The sequence below is a fragment of the Eleutherodactylus coqui genome, chromosome 4 (genome assembly GCF_035609145.1).
Source record: "Eleutherodactylus coqui strain aEleCoq1 chromosome 4, aEleCoq1.hap1, whole genome shotgun sequence".
Taxonomy (NCBI): Eukaryota; Metazoa; Chordata; class Amphibia; order Anura; family Eleutherodactylidae; genus Eleutherodactylus; species Eleutherodactylus coqui.
Genome location: NC_089840.1, coordinates 259,627,629 through 259,652,763, shown reverse-complemented (window position 1 = coordinate 259,652,763; position 25,135 = coordinate 259,627,629). Strand labels below are relative to the sequence as shown.

The 25,135-nt window shown below is 47.7% G+C and overlaps 1 protein-coding gene across 4 annotated transcripts in view; it reads left to right on the top strand.

Annotated features, from left to right (window-relative positions):
- The first annotated feature begins 13,473 nt into the window (after window positions 1-13,473).
- Window positions 13,474-25,135, top strand: part of INPP5A (inositol polyphosphate-5-phosphatase A) — a 401,166-nt gene continuing 389,504 nt past the window's right edge. For all 4 annotated transcript variants that reach the window (XM_066601181.1, XM_066601184.1, XM_066601183.1 and 1 more), the window contains exon 1: window positions 13,474-13,855. In XM_066601181.1, the coding sequence (XP_066457278.1) occupies window positions 13,781-13,855 (75 nt within the window). In that variant the 5' untranslated portion in view covers window positions 13,474-13,780. The remainder of the gene's footprint in view (window positions 13,856-25,135) is intronic.

Genomic DNA, 25,135 nt, shown 5'->3' with positions numbered 1-25,135 from the left:
ATCAGCATGAGGTGCTGATAAGGCTCATCACTATTTTCTAGCTGTCTAGAAATGAGCGATGAACGAACAGTGCACGATGGGCGCGTGTTAAGGCACAACAATTATCGTTCAAAAGATGGCTTTTGAGCGAATGGTTGTGTCTAATTAGGCCCTAAGGCTCTACCTGTTGTTAAAGAAAGCATGACAGATCAATTCTAATACATTTTGTAATGAACGCTATTGGATCTCAATTGACACGCAGTGGCTCGGCCAGATTTTCAATCCTTTCCTACTGGACAGCACTTTGCAACATTCTATGCTATTCGGGCTATAAAAGAAACCTAATAGAAAAGAAATAACACAAGTCCGAGCCTTACTCTTATCTTTATCCCTTGGCTCTACTGCAACTTTTGATTGTTGTGACAACCCTTGGCACTACCACAAATGGTAATACTGTGCTACTGGGAAGCGCAGAGACATCTCAGGAGTTTTGCAGTGGTTTACGGAAAGACAAGAAATTAGAAGATTACAGGAGCTCTTGGAAATTTCCTAAAAAGTAACTTAAAGGGCTTTTTCTGGACTTTAATACCAATGACCTATACTCACAATGGGGTCCGGCGGATCATTGGCTTTTGGCATGCTGCCAATCAGCTCTTTGAAGGGTCTGCCTGTGCAGGCGCTGCAGCCTTTTCTCAGGCCTAGGACATGACATCCATTGCTCACATGTAGAGATGAGCGAGCATACTTGCTAAGGACAATTACTCGATTGAGCATTGTCCTTAGCGAGTATCTCCCCGCTCGGAAGAAAAGGTTTGGCTGCCGGCGTGGGTGACAGGTGAGTTGCGGCAGTGAGCAAGGGGGAGCGGGGGGAAGAGAGGGAGAGACAGATCTCCCCTCCGTTCCTCCCCACTCTCCCCCGCCGCTCCCTGCCCCCCGCCGCCGGCAGCCGAATCTTTTCTTCCGAGCGGGCAGGTACTCGCTAATGGCAATGCTTGATCGAGTAATTGCCCTTAGCGAGTATGCCCGCTCATCTCTAGTCACATGGCCTTTGCGCAGCTCAGTCCAATTTAAGTGACTTCTATGGGGACTTTTGGTGTGCAAATACGCAGGAAAATAGAGCAGGTCCTATTTTTTTTTCACGCATCAGAACTTTGCACGCAAAAAAGGGAAATGAGAACGGACCCATTGAAATCAATGGGTTCTATTCTCGGTGTATTGCACATGCAAATTTTGCTTATGCAAATACGTCCTTTGTAATATAAAATCTGCGCAATCCTTTAGTTAGATGATGATATTGGTAACATAAGCCTCTTGCATTATATTAAGGTACATTTACACAACTGTCGCTCCTGCACTTTCACATAGGAGTGATAGTCACTTCGTTTTTTAGGTGACCTAAAACCAAGCAACTTTGACAGTGGAGCGATTTCTTGCTCAGTGCTCTATCAGTGGCTGCATGTACATGGGATGATATCACCCCAAATCGGTGAATTGGGTGATTTGCCCCGTATACAGGAACCTTTATTCCCTTATGATGGAGTATATCCATTATCTCTTCACCGATGGCCCGTCTATCCGTCTATGTGACTTCCTGCATTGCTCTTTCTTTTCTTCCAGGTGGATCAGCATCTGTAATAATCAATATATAGCGGGGTCTAAATAAAAGTTTCTTTAGGCACAACTATTTTCACTCTGACTTCACATTGTGCTACTTAAAGGAACAGTAAATTGATTCTGATGTGATAGAGATTACAAAATTGGAATGTATTGAGTTGTCATTTAACTGAGATTTGCTCATGTCCAAATCTTTAATCTTATATGGGAGCTTAGCATCGAAGAGGTTGTCTCAGGACAGACGGTGGAAACGGGGCTAGAAGAGTCAGTCTTGACTTTAACGGCTCAACTCGGCTTCTTCTAGGGAGAGTCGTCAAGACAGGATGGCACATGAGTAACGTATGTGTTTTTTGTTTTTCTCATTATGTTCCTTTGGTAATAAAGGTTTTTGTATTCCTCTGCTGGGACTGCACAGATCATTGTGCGCCGCTCTGTTTTACACTATTGTCGAGAGACGAAGTGGCACACCGCTGTGTTTTAGCAATTGGCAGTAGTCCCGGCTGTCTGATCAGACATTGATGTTTCAAAGTAAAAGAACCAAAAACACTTGAAAATTTCTAGCTTTAAATACTGAAAAAATATTTTTATGGGGAAAAAACCCTTATAAGGGCTCCTGCACACTTGCGTTTTTCTTGCGCGTTTTTTCCCCGCGTTATCGCTGCGTCTTTTTCTAGCGATTGTCAATGGGATTTTCTAATGTTAATAATAACGCATCGCAGGTTTGTGCTTTGCAACTTTTGTGAGATGCGTTTTTAATAGAGATGAGCGAGCGTACTCGGAAAAGCACTACTCGCTCGAGTAATTTGCTTTATCCGAGTATCGCTGTGCTCGTCCCTGAAGATTCGGGTGCCGCTGCGGCTGACAGGTGAGTCGCAGCGGGGAGCAGGGGAGAGCGGGCGGGAGAGAAGGAGAGAAAGATCTCCCCTCCGTTCCTCCCCGCTCTCCCCTGCAGCTCCCCGCTCCGTGCCGGCACCCGAATCTTCAGGGACGAGCACAGCGATACTCGGATAAAGCAAATTACTCGAGCGAGTAGTGCTTTTCCGAGTACGCTCGCTCATCTCTAGTTTTTAGCATTAGAAAGTCCCATTGACAATCGCGTTTAAAAAACGCAGCGATAACGCGGGAAAAAAACACGCACGAAAAACGCAAGTGGGTATTTACCCTTAAAAATACAAAAGGGGGCTCACGCAATTGTGTATTGTGGCCATCCCATCTGTCTTCACAAGGGCAAATTTTCAGTCTGTATTACGTCCGTATTTTTTGCGGACAGCACGCAACAGCATTGATTTGCGTCGGTGAATTCAGATTTAGTATTTTTAGTATTTTTCTTTTAGTTTTTCAGACAAATTGCTTGTGTAAAAAAAAGGCAGCTTGGGCCATTTTCATGCACATTTGTGGACCAAAGTTGCCCAGTAAAGTCTATGGGATAGCGTAAAAACACAGTCAATACACAGCAGTGGGTTTTTTACATATACTAGGTCAGTTTTACACGGCCGAGAATCTCACGCAGGTTTAGTGCGTTGCAAGGGGCTCAATATCTGTGCAAATATGTACCCCATTTTTTTGAATGGAGTCATATAGAGGCAGGGGCGTAACTATAGAGGGTGCAGGGGATGCGGTTGCAGCCGGGCCCAGGAGCCTTAGGGGGCCCATAAGACCTCTCTTCTCCATATAGGGAGCCCAGTACTATGAATAAAGCATTATAGTTGGGGCCCTGTTACAGGTTTTGCATTGGGGCCCAGAAGCTTCAAGTTATGTCTCTGTGCAGCATGGTTTAGGTATGGGTACGGGTACAGATACAGATAGAGGGGAGGCCCCAGCTCACGTTTTGCATCAGGGCCCCTGAGCCTTTAGTTACGCCCCTGTATAGAGGATTGATGTTTTCCATCGCTGGGAAGGAGTGGGCTGGTGGGGAATATTGGGGTATGGGCTATCTTTTCGCGTTCCTTAGAACACATAACCCATTGTTTTCAATAGCGCAGTATATCAGATTGCAAGCAGTGCGAGGTGCACGTGAGTGTGATGCGATGTTACCCATTGAAAACAATGGGAAACACTTGCCGATCCTCTGAAATACGCGCCCGGAGGATTGCTACTAGACAGGAGTGATGGGACGCGTTCTTCAGACATGAAAGTGCACAGTGGCGAGCTCGATATTGGGCCGAGCTTCTCGGGCTGATATCGCGCTTGCCTGTGCGGGGAAAGTCTTACTAGGAACCAATAGAAAAACGTGACATCAATTGGGCAGTATGGACATAAAAAACTCGCACACCCATCAAAAACACATGCAACACGCAATGAAAAAGATCCACTCCTCACAGGATGAAGCATGCATATGCCCGCGTGAACGAGCCCTGACCGGGACTTCACATACAGTGGAATTGTTGCAGAATTTTGGCTGTGGGGTCCACTCTAAAATTCTGCAGCAATGTAAGTGAATGTGTTTTAACACTTGGGGGCAACTCGCATTGGACACCCGTCAATGTGCTGTTCAATACACGGACTGTCCGCACATTGATATGTATTCGCATGTCCTAATTCTTGTCCATGATGACAACAAAAATATGTAATGGTAATGACATGTAATGGTTTAAAAAAAAAAAAAAGCAGTATGCATAGACCCATAGGCTAAAATGGACCTGTGTGCTGAATTAACACGGGCAGCACATAGACCCGAGTACCTTATTGTGTTGGAGGGCTTACAAGGACGCCAGTCTAGTTGTATAGGGAGGAGTTCTATTCACATTCTACCTTTACACAAGGAATTAATAAGAAGAAGAATGCTAGAATGTCAGTCGGGACACATGAGGGTTCTTCTAGTATAACGAGTTCTCCCAGGACAGTTCAGGGTTTTATCATTAGAAATCTTCTCTTTGCACTTAATATTTCTACACACACTCTTTGTCAAAATAAATCCAACCCCTAGATTTAGTGGTTGTTTTGCTACAGAAGTCGGCATGCAGTTCCATCTCAGGCAGATATACAAACATTAGAGTTGTGGTGATTAGATGAACGGTCTTGTCACCGGAGGCCCTATAAGTGGTTCCCCTATAAAAGGCTCTCGGAGGCTCCTTGTGTGTAGTGACCTCTTCTTATGCTTGTGTAGATCTTGTTGACCACTAGACGCCTCTACGACGCAGAGATTTCACCCCGTTACCAGACTCTGAGAGGGGCGCATTATTGGGATGTGAGAAGCTGGATGGTGGTATCTATTAATTGTCCCTCACCGGCCGTTCTAACCAGACTGTTAGGGAGTGTTGAGACCAGTGGGTGTGTGAGGGCACACAAATTGATCGGGCTCAGGACGCCCCCTACAGACCACCAGTAGAGAGGATCATCTGACCAGACTGTTAGGGGGTGTTGGGACCAGTGGATGTGTGAGGGCACACAAGGTGACCGGCTCAGGATGCCCCCTACAGACCACCAGTAGAGAGGATCATCTGACCAGACTGTTAGGAGGTGTTTTGACCAGTGGATGTGTGAGGGCACACAAGGTGACCGGGCTCAGGACGCCCCCTACAGACCACCAGTAGAGAGGAGCATCTGATTGCCCAAAAAACATGTGCGGCTCGAACTGTTTCTGCCATCCATAGACTGGTGGCACCATTGTTACACCACCGTGTGTGTCAGAACCTTTTCCAGGAGCTTGGCTGAAGGGCATTTGGTCTCATGGTGCCCAGTGCATGTACCTTTGATACCCACCGACTGCCACGCTACAGTTCCTGCACAAGTCCAGGGTGCAGTTGTGCAAAGGAAAAACGGTGAAGGAGACGCAGGGGAAAACTAGTGCTATGTCCTCGTCATTCTGAGGATTGGTGCGACTCCCAGAGATGGGATCTTCAGCTGATCATACAGTGGTGGCATGCCCTATCCATAGGCCATCATTTTATAAGATGGGAAAATAGCCCTTGACTCTTTCAATCAATCCCATTGGAGAGGCAGGGTGTGTGCTCTACTGCCACAACCTTTTGAACTTCTCCCGACTATGATCAGGTGGTAAGGAAGAAGGGGGTCTCCACCCTCATTGTATTGATCAGTGGAGCCCCCAATGATAAGACATTTATCACCCATCCTGTGAAAGGGGTGAAAATGTTCATTGTGAGACAAACCCCTTTAAATGTAAACTATTGATGGCCTATCCTCAGTATCAGTTATCAATAGTAGACTGAGGGAGGTCCATTGTCTGGGCCCCCTAATGATAATCTGTTTGCTTGGCCTTTGCCCTCATGCATGAAGCTAATATATGCAGGAAGCAGACAGCTCTGTTCTTACTGTAGTGGCCAGGCTTAGTACTGCAGGCAAAGTTTCAATGGGAAAGTTGCCTGCGATACCAAGCCTGACTACTACCGTAAGTAAGAACGGAGCTGTCTGCTTCCTGCAGAATTCAGTTCAGTGCACTGGCCCGGTGAACCGCTGATCAGCAGGGAGCTTAGGCAATGGACCCCGGTCAATCTAATATTGACGACTTATCCCAAGGATAGGCAGTCAACAGTTTACAGCCAGACAACCCCTCTAATATTGGCTCTGTGTTTAGTAAATGTAAAATCTATCACCGTTCAATGTATATAAATTATGTTGTTTCATTTTTTCCCACTATTTATTGTTGTTCTGGAAGGATCTGCAGAGGACGTCTACCTGGACCTGTGATTGCTTCCATTAGAACAGAAGACTTCAGGAGTGGCCAGCTTGATTCACTCTGGAGGGTATTATGACAACCCTTATGATAGCACCATTTTTGCATATGAGTCATTGTCCCTGCCACTACTATGGGGCTGGTGGCCTGTTTGGCCTTTCCAAATCTTGGGCAGCAGCAATATAAGGTGCTTTTGTGTCATTTAATTTGGCTCGTAAAAAAAGTCATGATTTTCTTTTCTTTTTTTTTCTACAAGTGATTTTTGGGTGTTTTTTAAAATTCATTTTTTATGTGTTTTTTTCTCGAGTTTTTCAAGTCTTATTAGGAAGTCTATGGGAAAATCATGTGAAAAAAACCCACACCTAGCACATCCCACGTTCTGAAAAAACTGACCAATAAATGCACAAAAAGTGAAGAAAAATGTCATAAAAAACACTGCAGTGGATTTTAAAATGTCTATATTGGCTTCAAGCTAACTTCTGAGCGCAGCCATGGAGTATTGCATGGTCTCTATAAGGGTTCTTTCACACAGGTGTCATTTTTCGCGTAGAACAGGCGCGTGAAAAAATCGCGTCTATTAGAACCAATGGTTTCCTATGGAAACGTTCAGATGAAGAAATTTTAGATGCACAAAAAACTTGCAGATTACAAAGATAGGACATGAGTGGCTACAATGGAGGCATCTAACGTCCGTGCTGCATGAAAAGATAGGACCTGACTAGAGATGAGCGAGTATACTCAGTAAGGGCAATTGCTCGAGCATTGCCCTTAGCGAGTACCTGCCCGCTCGAGAGAAAAGGTTCGGGTGGCGGCGCGGGGGAGCGGTGAGTTGCGGCAGTGAGCAGGGGGAGCAGGGGAAGAGAGGGAGAGAGAGATCTCCCCTCCGTTCCTCCCCGCTCTCCCCCACAGCTCCCTGCCTGCTGCCGGCACCCGGACCTTTTCTCTCGAGCGGGCAGGTACTTGCTAAGGGCAATGCTCGCTCGAGCAATTGCCCTTAGCGAGTATGCTCGCTCATCACTAGACCTGACCTATATTTGATGCATGATGCGCAGGGGTTTCCATAGACTCCTATAGGAGATAGATGACACTAACCACAGAGCTCACAATCGTGTGAACAGGCAATTTCACCGCTAATTAAGCTTGGTAGTTTTTTCACGCGCCTGTTCTGCATGAAAACGAGGCCTGTGTGAAAGAGCCCTTAGGGTTTATTCACACGAGTGTATATACGCTACCATCTTATGCATTGGATTTCAATGCATCAGATCACACAGACATATTCCCCCGGCGTAAAAGCGCCCGGCCTGGCGCTTTTACGCTGGGCAGGAAAGATAGTCCTGAAACTATCTTCCTGGCCGGACTATGGCCGCTACCATAGACTCCTATGTAAGGATGAGCGAGTATACTCGCTAAGGCACTACTCGTCCGAGTAATGTGCCTTAGACGAGTATCTCCCTGCTCGTCCTTAAAGATTCGGGGGCCGCCACGGAGCGGGGAGCTGCGGGGGAGAGCGGGGAGGAACGGAGGGGAGATCTCTCTCTCCCTCTCTCCCGCCCGCTCTCCCCTGCTCCCCACCGCGACTCACCTGTCAGCCGCAGCGGTCCCCGAATCTTTATGGACGAGCAGGGAGATACTCGTCTAAGGCACATTAATCGGTCGAGTAGTGCCTTAGCGAGTATACTCGCTCATCCTTACTCCTATGGGAGCCAGTGACTGCTAAAGTCCTTCCCCCTTCTCTTCTCCTCTCTGCCCCTTGCCGCTGTTTGCAATGGGCTGGGGCAGGACAGGGGGGGAGCTAAGCTCCACCCAGTCCTGCCCCCTCCCATTGCAAACAGTGGCAAGGTACAGAGAAGGACAGGACCTCAGCTCACTAGCTCCTGCCCCATCCCACCTCCTCCCCTTGCAGAGAGTCAGCATATACGCCGAGCCCGTGCATCAGATGGTAGCGTATATAGGCCGATATATGCTCGGGTGAATAAGCCCTTAGGCTGTATTCACAAGGACAAGCGTGATATTGGTCAGAGAAACTCGATTTCCATGTGAGATTTGTGAGTGTCACAACGCACACAATTCTTGCAATCCGTGCGACTACGGCATTAAATAGGAGTCCACAGCTGCGGCCACACTGACTCTATTCACACATTTTTCCTTTCTCCCAGGCTCGTCTCTGTTTCCCCGTCTGGCTTTCGGCGCAGTCAATGGGTGAAGTGGGTAGTCGCTGCCACTTACTGTCATTGGGTGATGTCGGACTGTGTTTACTCAATGACAAGTCCTCTTTAAATTTCACAATGGACCAGCCCCTGCATCTTACCCTGTGACAGGGCTGACAGATGGGGCTTCTCAGGCTATTTCCATACAGAGATTATTTCTGTCTGATTTTCGGACCGATTGGACTAAAACAAAAAATCGGTCCAAAAAGCAGACAGAAATAGCACCCATTCATCCGTATGGGTGTAGGCACAGGGGCTTTTGTGACTCGTAAATTTTTGTAAAATTGCAGTATGTCCATTCGTGCGCTGTCTGATGTACAAGACCCCTCACACGTATGTGGGCTATTTTTGTTCGAGAATTGGATAATAATAGGACATGTTGTGATTTTTAATTTTTTTTTTATAATTGGACTTTCCATCCAAGCAAAAAAAAAATAATTCATCTGCACGCACCCATTCAAGGGAATAAAAAATAATGGGCGATTCTTGAAAGAGAACATGCAGCAATTTTTCTAAGGGTCCTTTTACACGGGACGACTATCAAGCGCATCATAACCTGACAGCCGTCCTGGCAATGATGGCTTCTGTGCTTTCACATAGGTGTGATCACGGGTTAAATCAGCCTGCAATTTCGCATCAAAATCCACAGTTAGTCCTGCAGATTTTCATGCAGAATTCCGAAGCATCACATTCTGCTGCGTCCCAGTGGAAATATTTTGCCTGTGTGGAAGGACCCTCATATAGGCCATGCAATGCCCCTTGGGGAAAAAATATGCAAATAGGAGATGGGAAAGTAGCTCTACAGCACCACCTACTGGAGAGTACCTTTCCTGTAAGTCATTCAAACAAGGGCGTATTTACACAGGTGATATTCCTGCCCAAGTTCTGTCCGATTGTGATGTGGACGGAACATGCATGGAGTTAGTACACATGAGCGACTTGTTTCTCGGACTGCGGTGCGTAATATGCACCAAAGTGGTACATGCTGCGTATTTCGGCATGTAAAAAAGCGCACCTAAAACACGACCACGCAAAGCGCTGGATTTTAATGGCTTCATTCAGACGAACGATTTTTTTTCTGTGACCATTTTTGTCCGTATGTTTTATATACGGCGTGTGATAAGATAGGTCTTGCCCTATCTTTTGACCTTATACGCAGTCAGATCCAATAGACTTCTATGGTAGCTGTAAAAAAGGGAGGGGGAGGGAGTTACCCTGCGGACAATGCTGGGAAAAGACAGATCGCCCTAATTAGGCATTTTAATGCCATTCCGAACATTTCTGCTGATCGTTCTGCGTATTTTTTTTACGTACACACAGCGGCGCCCCATGTAATTGTCTTGAAATACACTAACTAAGATCGAGACTCGATTGTGTCAAAAAGTCATCCAAGCGTATATACTGGGCGTATGGGCGAACGTAAAAACACAAACGGACGTTTGAAGGAGGCCTCAGAGCGCCCGACCTTAAAAAGAGGTGGTGAAAACGAAACCGCTGAAATCCCATAGAGATCGCGGAGTTTCTCCCATTGTTTTCAATGGGGAAACCTCGCATCGCACCGCATACACCTAGTACACGGTGCGCTGCTACCCCCGGCCCCATGGAAGATGCGATGCCCAGAGATAGGATGTACCGCGATCTGTTTACTGCATCCCGATGCGCGAACACATCGCTCAGCTGTATGACCCCATTCCAAAGAATGGACTTCATATTCGTGCGAGATTTATGCGTATCACAACACACAAATCTTGCGCTATTTTCTCCCAGTGTGAAGCCGATATGTTCAGATGGCGGAATGCACTGAGGAATTTTGTCTTCACAAACCGCGTCAAAATCTACATCTTTCTGACACGGTTTTTGACGTGTATCTGCACGTGTATTTTGCCCTATCGATGGGCAGAATCAGCATGCGGAATTCCGACCTGCAGAAACCAGTGTTTCCTTGTCAAGACGTGACATGTCATTCCTTGACGCAGATCAGGAAGAGTATCGTTCTCCTTAGGGAGGTTCTGAGTGCGGATATGCGCCAAAACCGTGGAATTTGAAACTTTTTTACCCTCACATGTATAAGGGCTGCTCCCATGAGCGTATTTAGCTTACGTATTACGTATATAACGCGCGGTGGTATAAGCCCATTGATTTACATTCAGACCAGTGTTTTTCATGCAGATATGTTATGTGTCCGTGAAAACAAATGCAGCGTGTTCTATTTTGGCGTGTATTAGCCGCCATTATTATCGTCTGGCGTATAAAATAGGCAGTAAATGCACGTCACATACTGTGTATTATATGTGTAATATGCAGGCTGAATACACTGGTGTGAGGGAGCCTGTGTTCAGAAATGGGTTTTTCTTGACCTATTTTGGTTCGTATTACTGGATAATATAGCATGCAAGTCTATGGGGGCTGTGAAACAAAACCGCAGCGAGTGCGCATGATACACGCATGATACATCTCCTGCAACATGTAAGTCATATTCGTATTTCGGTCGTGTAAATATGCTGCATATTAGAGCTCACTCCCATGTTTGATGTGTTAAGGTGCTTTTGGATGGCATGATTCTGCCAACGATGAGCCAACTATATATCTGTCTGTCTAAGCAGGCTTCATGAGAGCCAACGAGCTACCGGTGACATCACTCGCTCCTTCAAACGATAAGTGGCTCGTAATATATCACTGCTTGATGCGGAAATGTGAATACGGGCATACAGGTTCTGTATGGTATCCTGCAGCATATCAGCCACATTTGCTGGAACTGGGTCTCTAGATCGTGCAAACTCAAAGGCTGGTTAAGATGATCCCATAATGCTCTATTGGTGATATATCTGGCGACTGGGCGGCTACAGAAGTGTGACAATATTGTGGGGGCTCCTGTGACCCCCTTGTGAGTGCGGCCGAGCATTATCATGATGGAAGCCGCCATGAGAGGAACACATGTGGCTGCAGGATGTCCTGAACATATCGCTGAGCTGTCATTGTCCCTGGCACCACTACTAGGGGGGACTGACTGTTGTATGTGATGACATCCCACCCCAGACCACCACAGCAGCAGGGGGCAGTGTGCCGCTCCACAGCAAAGGCAGGATTAAGGCGCTCACCTCGAGGTCTCTAGACACGAACACGGCCGTCGTCAGCGCCCAAACTAAACCTGGATTCATTGCTAAAGACAATCTGGTTCCACTCCGTAGCGTCCAGTTTAGTTGTTTATGACACAACTACAAACGGAAGCAATGGTGGGCGTCAAAGGCCATACATGTAAGACCAGATGTCCTTCCGCCAAGTGCCTGGAAATGGTTTGGACAGATGATGGCGCCACCTATCTCTAGATGGTGGATGATGAAACATTTGCAGCCGCTAGTGCTTGTCAGCCTGGTCACCTTGTGTGCCCTCACACACCCACTGGTCCCAACACCTCCTAACAGTCTGGTCAGACGCTCCTCTCTATGGTGGTCTGTAGGGGGTCCTGAGCCCGGTCTCCTTGTAAGCCTCCAACCACTGGTCCCAGCACCTCCTAACAGTCTGGTCAGACGCTCCTCTCTACTGGTGGTCTGTCGGAGGTCCTAAGCCCGGTCATCTTGTGTGCCCCATCCACGGGTACCAACACCTCCTAAAAGTCTGGTCAGACGTTCCTCTTTAGTGGTGGTCTGTCGGGGGGTCCTGAGCCCAGTCACCTTGTGTGCCCCCATCCACTGGTCCCAACACCTCCTAACAGTCTGGTCAGACGCTCCTCTCTATGGTGGTGTTTTGGGGGTCCTGAGCCCGGCCACCTTGTATGCCCCCATCCACTGGTCCCAGCACCCCCTAACAGTCTGGTCAGACACTCCTCTCTACTGGTGGTCTGCAGAGGGCATCCTGAGCCCATTCACCTTGTGTACCCTCACATATCCACTGGTCCCCACACCTCTTAATAGTCTGGTCCGATGATCCTCTCTACTGGTGGTCTGTAGGGGGGTCCTGAGCCCAGTCACCTTGTGTGCCCTCACACATCCACTGGTCCCAACACCCCCTAACAGTCTGGTCAGACGCTCCTCTCTGCTGGTGGTCTATCGGGGGGGTCCTGAGCCCGGTCACCTTGTGTGCTCTTACACATCCACTGCTCCCAACACCTCCTAACAGTCTGGTCAGACGCTCCTCTCTACTGGTGGTCTGTAGGGGGCGTCCTGAGCCCCGTTCCCTTGTATGCCCTCACACATCCACTAGTCCCAACACCTCCTAACAGTCTGGTCAGAAGCTCCTCTCTACTGGTGATCTGTAGGGGGCGTCCTGAGCCCCGTTCCCTTGTATGCCCTCACACATCCACTGGTTCCAACACCTAGCAGTCTGGACAGAACGGCCGGTGGAGGACAATTCATCGATACGTCCATCCAGCTTCTCACATCCCAATAATGCGCCCCTCTCAGACTCTGGTAACGGGGTGAAATCTCTTCTCTGCGTCGTAGAGGCGTCTAGTGGTCAACAAGCTCCACACAAGCGAAAGAAGAGGTCACTACACACAAGGAGCCTCCGAGAGCCTCTTATAGGCCAAGGGGGGAACCACTTATAGGGCCTCAGGTGACAAGACCGTTCATCTAATCACCACAACTCTCATCATTTACATATTTGCCTGAGATGTATCTGCATGCCGAGTCTTGCAGCAAAATGACAACCGGGTGCTTTTTAATTTTTTTACAAAGCTGTGAACCACTAGCATACGCCCGCCCGTGAGCCCTAAGGAAAAGCCCCTCCACAGCACCACCCACTGGAAGGTGGCTTCCCTACAACAGATGGAGCTGTGGAGGTACTTTTCCACCCCCTAGTTCAGTATCTCCTATGTCCAGTCCTCAGGGCCCCCAACAGGTCACGTCTTCAGGGTTTCCTTAGGTGTTCCCTCTATAAGATGCCCTGAGAACACGACCTGCCGGGAGTCCGAGGAGGCAGCAGACATCTTCCCCTCCTCTTAGCACCTAGCACAAGACCTGGCGGCACTGCTCCTTTAAGAGGGCAGGACTTCGCCATGTAGGAAACGTCACTAGGCTCCACCCCTATCCCCGCCCCCTGCTCAGTCCCGGCAGCTCTGCTATAGAGGAGCGGCGCCGAGCGGTGAAGCAGTCGGAGTCTCCCGCCTCCAGAGCCGCGCTCTCCCCGCCGGAGACACGAGAACTTGCAGGGAGGATCGTCCAGCCGGCAGCGGGAAGTTCTCCTCCAGGCTCGTCATGGCTCCATCGGCGGCAGGCAGCTGGGGCATCTAGAGGCGCTGGAGGGGCCGGGGATGTCCGGGAGCCGTCCGTGAGCCGTGCACGGAGCCCGTCCAGTGGAGCCGTCCGTCCGTCCTGCCGCTCGCCGCGCTAGCAGCCGATCCGGGAAGAGTATGGCGGGGAAGGCGGCTGCGCCGGGCACCGGGATCCTGCTGGTGACCGCCAACGTCGGGACCCTGTTCGATGATGTGAGTAGTAGTGCTGGAGGCACTGAGGCTGATGCATCCACTGTCACGATAGAAGTGCTGTCAGATGTCGCGCGGATCTGTCGCCCGGTGCGAAGAAGTTTCTGACACTTTTGTGTAAATGTTGCAAAAAGTGTCACAAACTGTCAGAGTGTGGCAAGGTGACCGAGGGAGGAGGTGCAGAAGTGGGGGCGCCTTCACAGCAGGCTTGGGGAACCCCATTTTTTTTCCTGATACTTTTGGGGAGCAGATAAATGGCGCCCCCTGACCCAGCGGACCCCTATTGGCTATAATGTAGTCCATTCGATTTTCAGGCATGACCAAAATAGCGCAGTATTTCGCACGGTTTTTTAGTGGAAATCGGTGACGGAGGTTCGGACCGTGCGCCGACGCTTGAGAGGGGAACGGACCCTAAAGCTGATTTAACGATAGCGGTTTGGGAGCGGCAAAACGGAATGAAAATGTTTTTTCCGTTTTTCATGTCCGTAGAAATGTATCGCAGCGGAAAGTCTAAAGTTTCTATCAGTTTCTGTGTTTTACGTCTCCATTCCGCTTTTTTTTAAAAGCGGATCTTGTTTCCGAAATGTTATACAAATAGAACCTCCCCCCCCCCCCCCTTTTTCCCCCCTTTTTTTTTGTAATTTATTGCCTTTTACCCAATGGCAGGTAGATGGGGAAATTATCCGTTTTTCATTTCCAGTTCTGTCGGTCTTCTGCGCGGCGCCTCTTCAATGAATGTTGCCTTGCAATGCCGGGATCCTGGGCTCAATCTCATCAAAGGCAACATCAGCTTCGAAAACTCCATCCAGCCGTCAGACTTGAACCTACAACTCCAGCAATGCTGCCAACTGCACTTGTTCTCCCATTGCCGGACAAATCGAGCGAGAAGAATAAGGGGAGAACACCAAAATCCAATCCAACCATCCCCCGTGGTCAGATGTGAACGGCAAGGCAGCAGTGCTAACAGCTGAGCCACCACACCTGGGGTTCTAGGTTCATGTCTGACTATGGACAACATCTGTATGACAGCTGTGTGGAGTTGTCTTTTTTTTTTTTTTTTTTTCCAAAATTGATGTTGCCCTTGATGAGATTTGAACCTAGGACCCTAGCATTGCAAGGTAACCATGGGGCCACATTTAATGAAGAGGCGTCACCACCACTTGTTAAATGCTGGAAGATGATGTAAGCGGGGAGCTCCACAGATGCTTTCGAAGTCCTGCATGACGGACTCTGTTCTAGGGGATTCTGTTTTCCTGGGGGAATCCCTCGGGCCGAATGGATCAGTTTTATGATGGAACTGAATAGCGCTGAGCGAACCCCATTTATTATAATGGGGTCTGTTTGGTTTCCGTTCAGCCATTTGGAACCTTAGGCAACATTCAGTTCCGTCATACAACGAAACCATTTGGCCAGGGGATTCCCCCCATCCAGGTCCCATAATGGAACTGGAAAATGTCATCCCTTTTAACACAGGTGTGGACATCCTTCCCCCGTAAGACCTTGGGTACCTTAAGACTACTGCCTGAATTATCGCTGGAAACGGCAAATTCAGGTGGTGCCCGTCCTGTGTACACGTGGCCGCTGACGGGCACTGAGCGAGAAACTGCTTACCTATCAAAGCTGCTTGGCTTTTTCAGGACTAAAAGCCATCGGCTATCGGCCCGTGTGAACAGGAGTCCTTGTAACTAAGGACCTGTTTACTGTGAAGTGATGCGGGTGTAAGATCTCGTCCCCGCTCATAGATCCACTATCACTCTTGTGTAAAGCAAGCCGTGGGACCGCTGTCAGATGCCCCAAGGGTCGTCCCATGTAAAGGTCCCTTACTGTAAGTGTGAATTCACATCTGCATTTTGAGTCCTTTTTAAAACAGAAGTGGAACTGACGCGGGTTTTCTTTTTAACCCTTTAGTGCTGAAACCTGTTTGTACTTTGATGACCAACTCATCTTTCATTCTCCCCCCCCCCCCCCCTTTTTAACTTTGTAATCCTTCTCATTTTATAACTATATGAGGGCTTGTTCTTTGTCAGACAAGTTGTGTTTGTTTTTTTTCCCCTCCATCCATGGCGATCTATGAGAGCTTGTGTTTTGTCTTCATCTGTCCTATTTTAGAACATATAACATTTTGATCACTTGTTCCACTTTTCGTTTTCCTAGAGGCATTTGTTGATCCATACGACTCTTAGTTTGTTTCCGGTTCCCTTTTTTTTTCTCTTTCTGTATGGCAAAATTCTAGATATTTAAATTTATTCTTCTCCATGGTAAATGTACTAACTTTTTTCTGTGGGTCATAGAGTGCTGCTGAGCCTAATAGGCTACCATAGTTGGCTGGCTTGGAGGCCATATTTAAGCTTCTGAGTGCCATAGCAACCTATCAGGACCCCAAATCACACTGAGGGGTGCAATGGGTGACCTTTTCCTCTGTCAGCCATTTGCATGCCATGGTTGCATTGGCCACAGCATTTAAAAGGTTAAACAGCGAGTATCATTGGGTTCTCCGGTCCCTGCTGTTTGAGCAAGTGCCAGGCTGTTGTTTGACACCCAAACACTCACTCCCCCTGGCATAGGAGACCCATGCAGGCTTCTTATGCAGCGCCGTAATAAGCTGCATGCATCAGTATAAGACCCCTTAACTGCCGCTGTAAAAAGGCTTATGGGCAGTCGTTAAGTGGTTAACCCTTTCCAATCCACTGCCTGACCTCTGAAGACATTATGATTTAAGGCTGTACAGCTCCGATGTTGGAAGACGTCCGTCGGGGTTCTCTTACTGTATATTGCCAGCCTCTCTGCTGTCAGAGCCTGTCCAACGTGTCACCTCATGCAGTACTGGCTTTAGCCAGCATGTAGCGCCGTTGTATAACAGCAGAGAAAGAGTAAGCCCCCTAGGAAAACCAGGATACAAATTGGATTGGAAAGGGTTAAATGTCTGTTTAACTTCAGTTTGCAATCTGTTTTGTAACTGGTCAGCGAGGAGTTCCGTCTCTTTAGTGTCATTCTGGTGGCTTCATGGTTGAAGAAACCGATTTACTTTTGCACCACCTTAAATCGCCATGTAGATACAGCGCTCCGCAGACGGGCCCCTCACGTGCCGGTAATCTGTCCTGCCCCCCCCCCCTCCCTCCCCCGTCGTGTTCGGTTATCACCATCTGAGTTTGGGACATTATAGTAAAGTTTGACGACTAAGAGTAAAATAAAATGCTGCATAAAGTCCAACAAATAAGACGGACAGCGCTAATGTGTATCGGAGCATGCAGGGTCCGTGGCTGCGACTGAGGGCCCTTTTACACGGGACGATATTAGTGCGAATAGTCTCTAGATCGAGTGGTTTGCATGATGAGGTTGGGTGTAAGCGTGCGCCACGAACAGTCGGCAATAAATAGCTGGATTATCACTGATCGGATCTATCATACGGGCCTAAAAATCATTGTTCACGTGCAGCGGCAGAGGGGTTGATTAGTGGCGCGGTTACATCCGAATGAATGATCAAAACTATCCAATTACTGTTCAGTTGCCTGCCAAGCGAATGATAAACAATTACGTCCCTCCTGGGCTGTGGAGTCGGTGGAAATTAGAAATGTACCGACTGATATATATATATTACGGAATCTGTTACATATTTCCTTTTGTAGTAATTTAGGAACCTTTTGAAATGTCATATAAATGTTCCATTCATCTATTATTTAGCGAAGACGTTGATAACTAGGATGTAACAACACTAGATTAGTTGTGTCCTCTCCTCTCCATTAGACTAGGTTGGGGTCTCACGAAAACTGATTTTATATGCAGAATCGCATTTGCAATCCGTGCGGACTTTCCACGGCAAAACATTGGCATTGAAAGGCATGTACATATATATATCATTTTTTTTCTTAATACTGGTGGATACCAATTGCATATTCCGTGAGCAGAAGAAAGATCGCAACATGCTCAAGTTTAATGTTGACGGCCTCCATTGATGTCAGTGGAGACATGTGACTGGTACTGTTGTATCTTGTCTCCACCAGGTTTATGGGTGGAGATGGCCTGAGGTAAAGGGAACGCCCCATGGTTCTCATTGGCAGCCGGATACACAACCTCACCGATCTATCCACATCTTGGTGGAATCTTCTGATTGACTGCCACACCTTTAGCGAGCTTCTGAGATCAGCAGCAGCTCGGTGGAGATGTGCAAAGGCTTCACAGAGGGAGGGAGCTCCCTCCTGTTGTGTAGTCGCCGGGTTTTCATGGCAACATGACACCAGCTACAGGCGTCCTACTTTGCCATTCAGGAGCTCCGGCGGTGAATTGGAATCGGCAGCTACCTCTCAGCGGGGGTGAACAGCGGGAGCTGGCTTGCGGCTATCCCAGCGGGGGGAAACAGCTAGGGGTGAACAGTGGGAGCCGGCCTGCGGCTATCATCGGTGGGTAAATGGCGGGGGTGAACTGTCGGAGCCGGCCTGCAGCTGTTAATCAGAAGCGTCCACCGAGCTATGGGCAGATCGGTGAGGGTGTGTATCCGGCTGCCAATGAGAACCTTGGGCGTTCCCTTTACCTCAGGCCGGCACCCATACTCCTGGTGGAGACAAGATACAACAGTACCCATGTGACCCGCAGCCCATATGCAATTAATATGTGCTAAACACTGGCGCGGGAAATACAAACATATAGAAAAACCTGTACTGCGCATGACTGGTCATATGCAATACCGCAGAGTGCCTTATGCAAGGTCACCGTCCGTAATCTGCCGCGGGCATCACACATGCGGAATCCGACCCGCTCCTGTGAGCCCAGTCTAAGTAAAGGGCAATAATGTTTCTTAGAACAAATTCATAGACTGCCCAAATGTTTACTATGTTTCTGTTGAAAACCTTTTTTTGCTCCTACTAAATGCATTGGGGGACAGTTATGATGGCTTTGCACCAGTCTTCCGGTGTAGAAAACTTGCAAAATTTTGCGTAAATATGCTCCTCTTGATGTATTCAATAAAGAGATCTTTAATAAAAAATCTAAATATCTTTATTTTTTTTAATTTATTTTATCATGGTGCTGAAAAGCCTGATGTTACTATTCTGATACCGTACGTTTAACCCTTAAACATCTGTCATATATGAAGGAGTCGGAGTCTGGGAAGATTTTGAGTCGGAGGCTTCTTACCGGCTCCACAGCCCTGGTCACCGCTGGTTGCTCGCTCATTCCAATCTATCTTGTGGTAAACGACCCTAAGGATCCTGTGCCGTCCAGAATGCATTAGCGCTCGCCCCGTGTGTTTGGCCTGTATGCAGCAGTTCAATAACAGCTTGGGGTTTATTTTAATCTAGAACACTTGATTCTACTATGTATTCGGCAAGATACTTGGGGAAGCCCTCTATTTCCGTGCGGCCAGAGACAGTTATTGGTGAGCTGGACTATACTTATTATAGGAACACATTAGATCTACGTTGGGTTTTCTATTGAAGCTTTGGCTACAAACTGTCACTTTCATTGATGGCGTGTGGCATTTTCCGAGGAATGGCGCACACCAATTGCAGAATGCCCGTCTTCACCGGGTTACATGGAACTTTATTGCTGTGCTTTGTAGGGAAGGGAAAGAATCCTTGCAGCAGATGCTCCTAAATCTGGTTCCCACATGACAGTAACAAATCTACACGTTTGTAACTAAATATACAGAGTATCATTATCTGTGACACACGGGCTGCTCCTAGACCCTTCATGGCCCGGACTGATTCCTAAAGGGGCTTTTCCTGCTGTAAGGGTTTCTGATGCTTGCTGGAGGTTTGCTCCACCGGGTTCTCTGCTTTATGGTTCATGCGCTAAATTCGGTCGTCGGTGGTATAACTGTAAACTTGAATGTTTTCTGGACGGCTTTTGTAGGATCTTGGTCCGTGCGCCCCCTTCCCAGAACTAATATGGTACAGATGGCTTCACATAGGATGTTTTTGGTTGCAGAACCCTGTTGCTTTTCTGCCGATGGCCAGATTTGGGCCACCTGCCCTGGCGCCCACACGCATCTGCATTTCTTTCTCCATCTGTACTCCATTGACTTCAATGGAAGCCGTTTGCGCAAAAATGGAGCATGCTGCATTTTGAAATCTCTCCCTCTCCCGCAATTGGTTTCTGCTCATGTGCAGGAAGAATCGATTTCCCACTGCATGCGGTATTTGGTGCAGATTCGCAGTGGTGTTAACGAGTTGTACAGATTTGTACATGTAATTGCATGTTTTTAAATTAGTTTTCCGCTGTGTTGCGTCTTTGTAGAGGTAGTCCCTGCTTCTGTAAACTGTTCCGGCCCACCCGCCTGCCTGGATTCCCAGTAAACAGGCAGTCATTCATAAATGAACTGCCTGTTTACCCGAGCCGATCCATTGTTCAGTGTTATGCGTGCAGAAACTGAATGAATTCTCATTCAGTTGGGGTATGATTGTCATTGGATGCAAGAGCCTGAACGATTTGGTACAAGCGGTGGGGAGAGACTTCTATAGAGTTTTATCCACATGATACGGAAAGTTTCCGCAGTAGAATTTGCATGCGGCGCTCACTTTAAAATGATAGCATGTCAATTTATCCTGCGTGTTATCGGTGGGGAATCCACTTTTTTAGATGTGGGGTATTTACGGCCAGCGGGACTGTGTCCTTGGGGACCTCCATTTGTTGGGGGGAAACTGCACTAAATTCCACATCAATGCAGATTTTGCCATAGAACTCTTCCATCTTCAATGCCACATCGGAATATATACATTAGACACGTAGATTTTGGTGTGAAAATTGCCGCATATCGGCAAAATTCCTTGGCAATGTTGCAGAAATATTCCGCCAGAGTAAAAATCGCAGCATGCTCTATTTTGCCACGGCCTCCATCGAAGTTAATGGAGGCCGTCCATTGCGTGTGGGCTGCAGGTACCCGCTTCATCCCTTAGCGATACCACGGCGAAATATCAACCCCCGGAAGTAGAAACCCCCCCCCCCCCCCTGTACTGCGCATGACCGACGGCGAGCCGCAGCGGTCATCTACAATAGAGGAAAACCGTACACAGGGTGGCCAGCCAGAATCCGACCCGCTCGTGTGAGCCCGGCCTTGGGCTGGTGGTTCACAGCAACACAGTGGTGCCTACAAGTTGCGGTAAAAGTTTCAGAATTTCTGTAAGTTCGTGTCCCTTACACGGGTGAGAAACGTGCAGGTCCTGTGCGACACGTAGAACTCGGGCTTTAGAATAATACATTATTTCCAAAGAACTAACTTTTTTCGCACCTAGACCAAAAATCTGAAGCTACTTTTTTTTTTTTTTTGTGGTGCCTCGCATATTCTACAACACACGTACGGGGGTGTCTGTGCTATGAGAAGCACCCGAGAATCTACGCCGCAACTTTCTACAGGCCATGTAATGACTGCCTAAAGGACAAAGTTTGTGACCACTGCGCAAAATTCACGTGGATCCAACTTGTTTTTGTTTTTTGCTTTTTTTTTTTATTGCCTTGTATGGAAGCTTTTAGGCTTTTACATCCTTGCAGTTGATGACCATTTTTATGCAGTACATTTATGGCCGATGTAATTTGTTCCCACCAGCTGGATGGGAATGGCTGTTGAGCCCCAGCATAGGGAAATGACAAATTCGGCTCTGCTATATCTGCTTACTGAAGCGTTGCTGGAGCAGCTGTTCTGTTACAGCCAGTGAATCTTTTGCGCTTTTACTTTTCAGAAGTTGTGACTGAAGCGTTCGCTCAGGCTTCTGCCTCCCACGTGGAGGAAGAGACGTCTGGTTGAGCAGAGAGGTTTCTTTGAATCTTGTGGTGTAACACGTAAACAGGTCTCTACGGCAGCGACAGTTACTGGATGGAAATAAATAAATATCGCCTGACGTTAGGAGGCCTACAGATGGCGTTGGCTCTTGGGTGGAGTTGGGAGGCCCATTTTGGTTCTGGGAATAGACCCTGCTAGTGTGAGGGATCCGATCTGCCCCAGTCCGTCACCTTCCTGATTCTAGCCGCCGCTTTATAGGTACCGCATCTTTTTAACACAAATGGTTACTTTAGATATAGAGGTTAAACTTCATGAAGGTTATTGATATCGTTTAGGTTGGTTTGACACGGGACGACCATCAGCCGAATAGTTGTTCGTAATGGCCGCTGTAGTGAGTTAGTATTCAAATGACTCTGTGGTGTTCCGATTTGGAGGGGAGAGAATCTTTGTGCAAGTTGTTCATATATGACTAATGTTCACCAGACAACTGCAGATCAACTAGTGACTACTTTTTTAGGCAAGACCAAACAACTAGTGAGTGAATTATTGCTCACCACTAGAGATGAGCGAATATACTCGTTTCGAGTAATTACTCGATCGAGCACCGCGATTTTCGAGTACTTCCGTACTCGGGTGAAAAGATTCGGGGGCGGGGGGAGGCGTGGCGGAGCAGGGGGTAGTAGCGGGGAACATTTCCTCTGTTGAGCAATTATTCAGCGGACAGCCGTTCTGTAGAACGGTCCTTGGACACCAAACTATCGCTTGAGCGAGCGAATTACACACTGGCGAGAAAATCTGGAGATTTTTTTTTCCTCTCTTTTTTTTTTTCTTCTCGCTATGCAAGAGTGAGTGAAAACGCATGATTATGAAACAATAAATTACATTGTTTGTGTTCTATTCTCATCTGTGATTGTTTTCACTTCTGCAAAGCTGCGTGGGGGAAAAAAATCGCATTATGTCCATTCCTTCTGCGATATCGCCCACTGTTTTTCAATTGGGTCGACGGCAGCAGCTTCAGCACCATTGATCGTGATCCCCTGGCGCGGCCGTGATGGCTCCAGTAGGGGATTCCTTCAGCCCCGCAGCGATGGGAAGCTGTCACATCCAGGGGTTTCACCTTGTTCCCAATGGGGCTGGTGGCAGCAGGGCCACCCCTATTGCAAACTGTGGCGAACATCGCGATCTCCTGCAGCGGCTGCGACGGGCACTGTGGAGATGAAGGGAACCCCGCTTGGTCTGTGCAAAGTGTAGGAGGCATTACACCGTATAGTAAGCCATCCCCAGCATTGTATAATCTAGCTCCTCAGCCCTGAGCAAGGCGCAACAAGACATGGTACTTTAAGGATACGTTCAGTCCTAAGCTCTCACTCACGACCTGAAGGTTGTGAGTTCAATCCCCGCTTGGTTGAGGTAGCCGGCTCAAGGTTGACTCATCCTTTTAAGGTCGGTAATACTGGGGGGTAATAAATTACCTGAAAGCACCGCGGAATAGGTTGGTGCTATACAAATAACAAGTCCCCCTTCCCTATATCTGTTTTCCGCTCGCAGATTACGCAATTTCGACACTCTTTTGGCACTGCATAAATCGATGCATCTGACTGATCAGCTTATTATCGCAGATCATATGCTGGTGGAATCTGCAATTCAAATCCGATCGTGGGAGACCGGCCTTTAGGCAACTGTAGAAGTCAGAAGAGATTTGCTTTGAATGGGTCAGCTTCTGTCACTGATATATAATATAATTCCCCCCCCCCCCCCCTCTATCCTAAGATATAAGTGAAGATGCACTTCATGCCATTGAGAAGAAAATCAGCTTAACACTATTAAAATACTTTAAAAATATTAAGCTTGAAAGGGATTCTAAAACTTGATCTAAACCACTGATTTTGGATGACGTTTGTCAATCATTTGCTGCTGTGAAGCTTGCGGATTTCTTGCACACAGATCTGCAGAGGTGATGCCCCGTGTGGCTGAATTCAGACACTGCAGATTTTTTTGCAGAAATGTCTGCAATTGTCATATTCCTCTGAATGTAGCTTGCAGAAATGCATATTTTTGGTGTGAAAACAACTATTTACATGTAAGGAATAGACTTTTCGTTGCAGAGACTTGAGCGACAAAGCTGCCCCGTTTAACTTTGCCCTATGGCTCTGTGCACTCCGCATGGTAAATCCACAGCACTTCTAGTACCAGCAAAGGGATTAAGACTGTCTCGCTCTCACACTGCGGCAAAAATCAGCTGCGGAAATGGACATGCAGCGTGGAATGTAAATCTGTAGTATGTCAACCCCAAGCTTGGATGCTCATTTTACCGACCCCTGGAAGGATGGAAGACTGAGTCAACCTTGAGCCGGCTACCTGAACCATGCAGGGATTGAACCTGCAACCTTCAGGTCGTGAGCAAGAGCTTAGGACTGCATTTCTGCTGTCTTAACCCTCACAAGGATTTGTAGTGTGGAAGTCACTTCCTCACTTGCAGATGGGGATTCTACACACAAAAAATACAGCAAATCCCCCCCTATGTGGGCAGACCCCTTGGGGTGCGTTCACACGTCACTGACTTGTTGCAGGTATTGCCATAGACTATGGTGCAGATCTACAACAAAATCCGCAGCAAATGGGTGATATGTAAACGCACCCTTAAAGAGGATCTATTGTGTCGGTGTGGCTGACCGTATAGTTTTGCAACTGCATGTGCAGCGTGTATGATATGCTGTCCATGCGCAATGCTTGATAAAAAGAATTCACAACTTCTGTCACCCACCCATCCATTGACCAGTAGTTTTGAAGGTGCCACAGTTCTTGGTTGAGTGCTGCGATCTCTAAATTGGCTTTTGTGGGTCAAACAGCTGGTTGGTCAGTTTTCCATTGAAGTGGTTGCCTGGGACCTCTACTACTGGTCATCAGGATAGGTCATCATTAATTGATCGCTGGGGTCCACTGCTCAGGTTCCCCACCTATCAGCTAAGTAGAAGAAACAGGCAGTGTTGGAAGCAGATAGCGCTGTAAACCACGCAGTGGCCTGGTTTGGTACTACAGGCACAGCTCTTATTAAATTTAACGGGAACTGTGCTTGCAGTACCAAAGCGGTCCACTGCAATACAGACCGCGATATCTGCTTACACGGTGAAAGTGGGCCCAGCAGTCAGCTAACTGAGTGATGGACCGCTGCCGATCAGCTATGGATGGCCTATCCTGAAGTCATTGATGGTAAAAGTCAAGGACAATCCCTTAAACTTGTCTTGTCTCAGATTTGCAGACCATTTACATAGTGGAAGCCTTTTGCTACATGTGTCCATAGAAATGTTTGCAGCTGATTGTTATTTGAGACTTTGTACCAGAACTAGAGAAAACCTCAATGAACTAGCTAATCTTGGGCTGTGGAGTTTCTTATCTGGCAGCCTCTCCAAGAATGTGCATGTCTTATCTCTGACCACTGTCAGTGGAGGCCGGGCCATAAAGTGTATCCCATTACAGGCTCTGACATTAAAATAATGATGAAATGCTAAAGATGACCGTTTGGGGGGGGATGACTAACATGGCGATGCTGTGTTCTCGAGAGTACTGTAAAC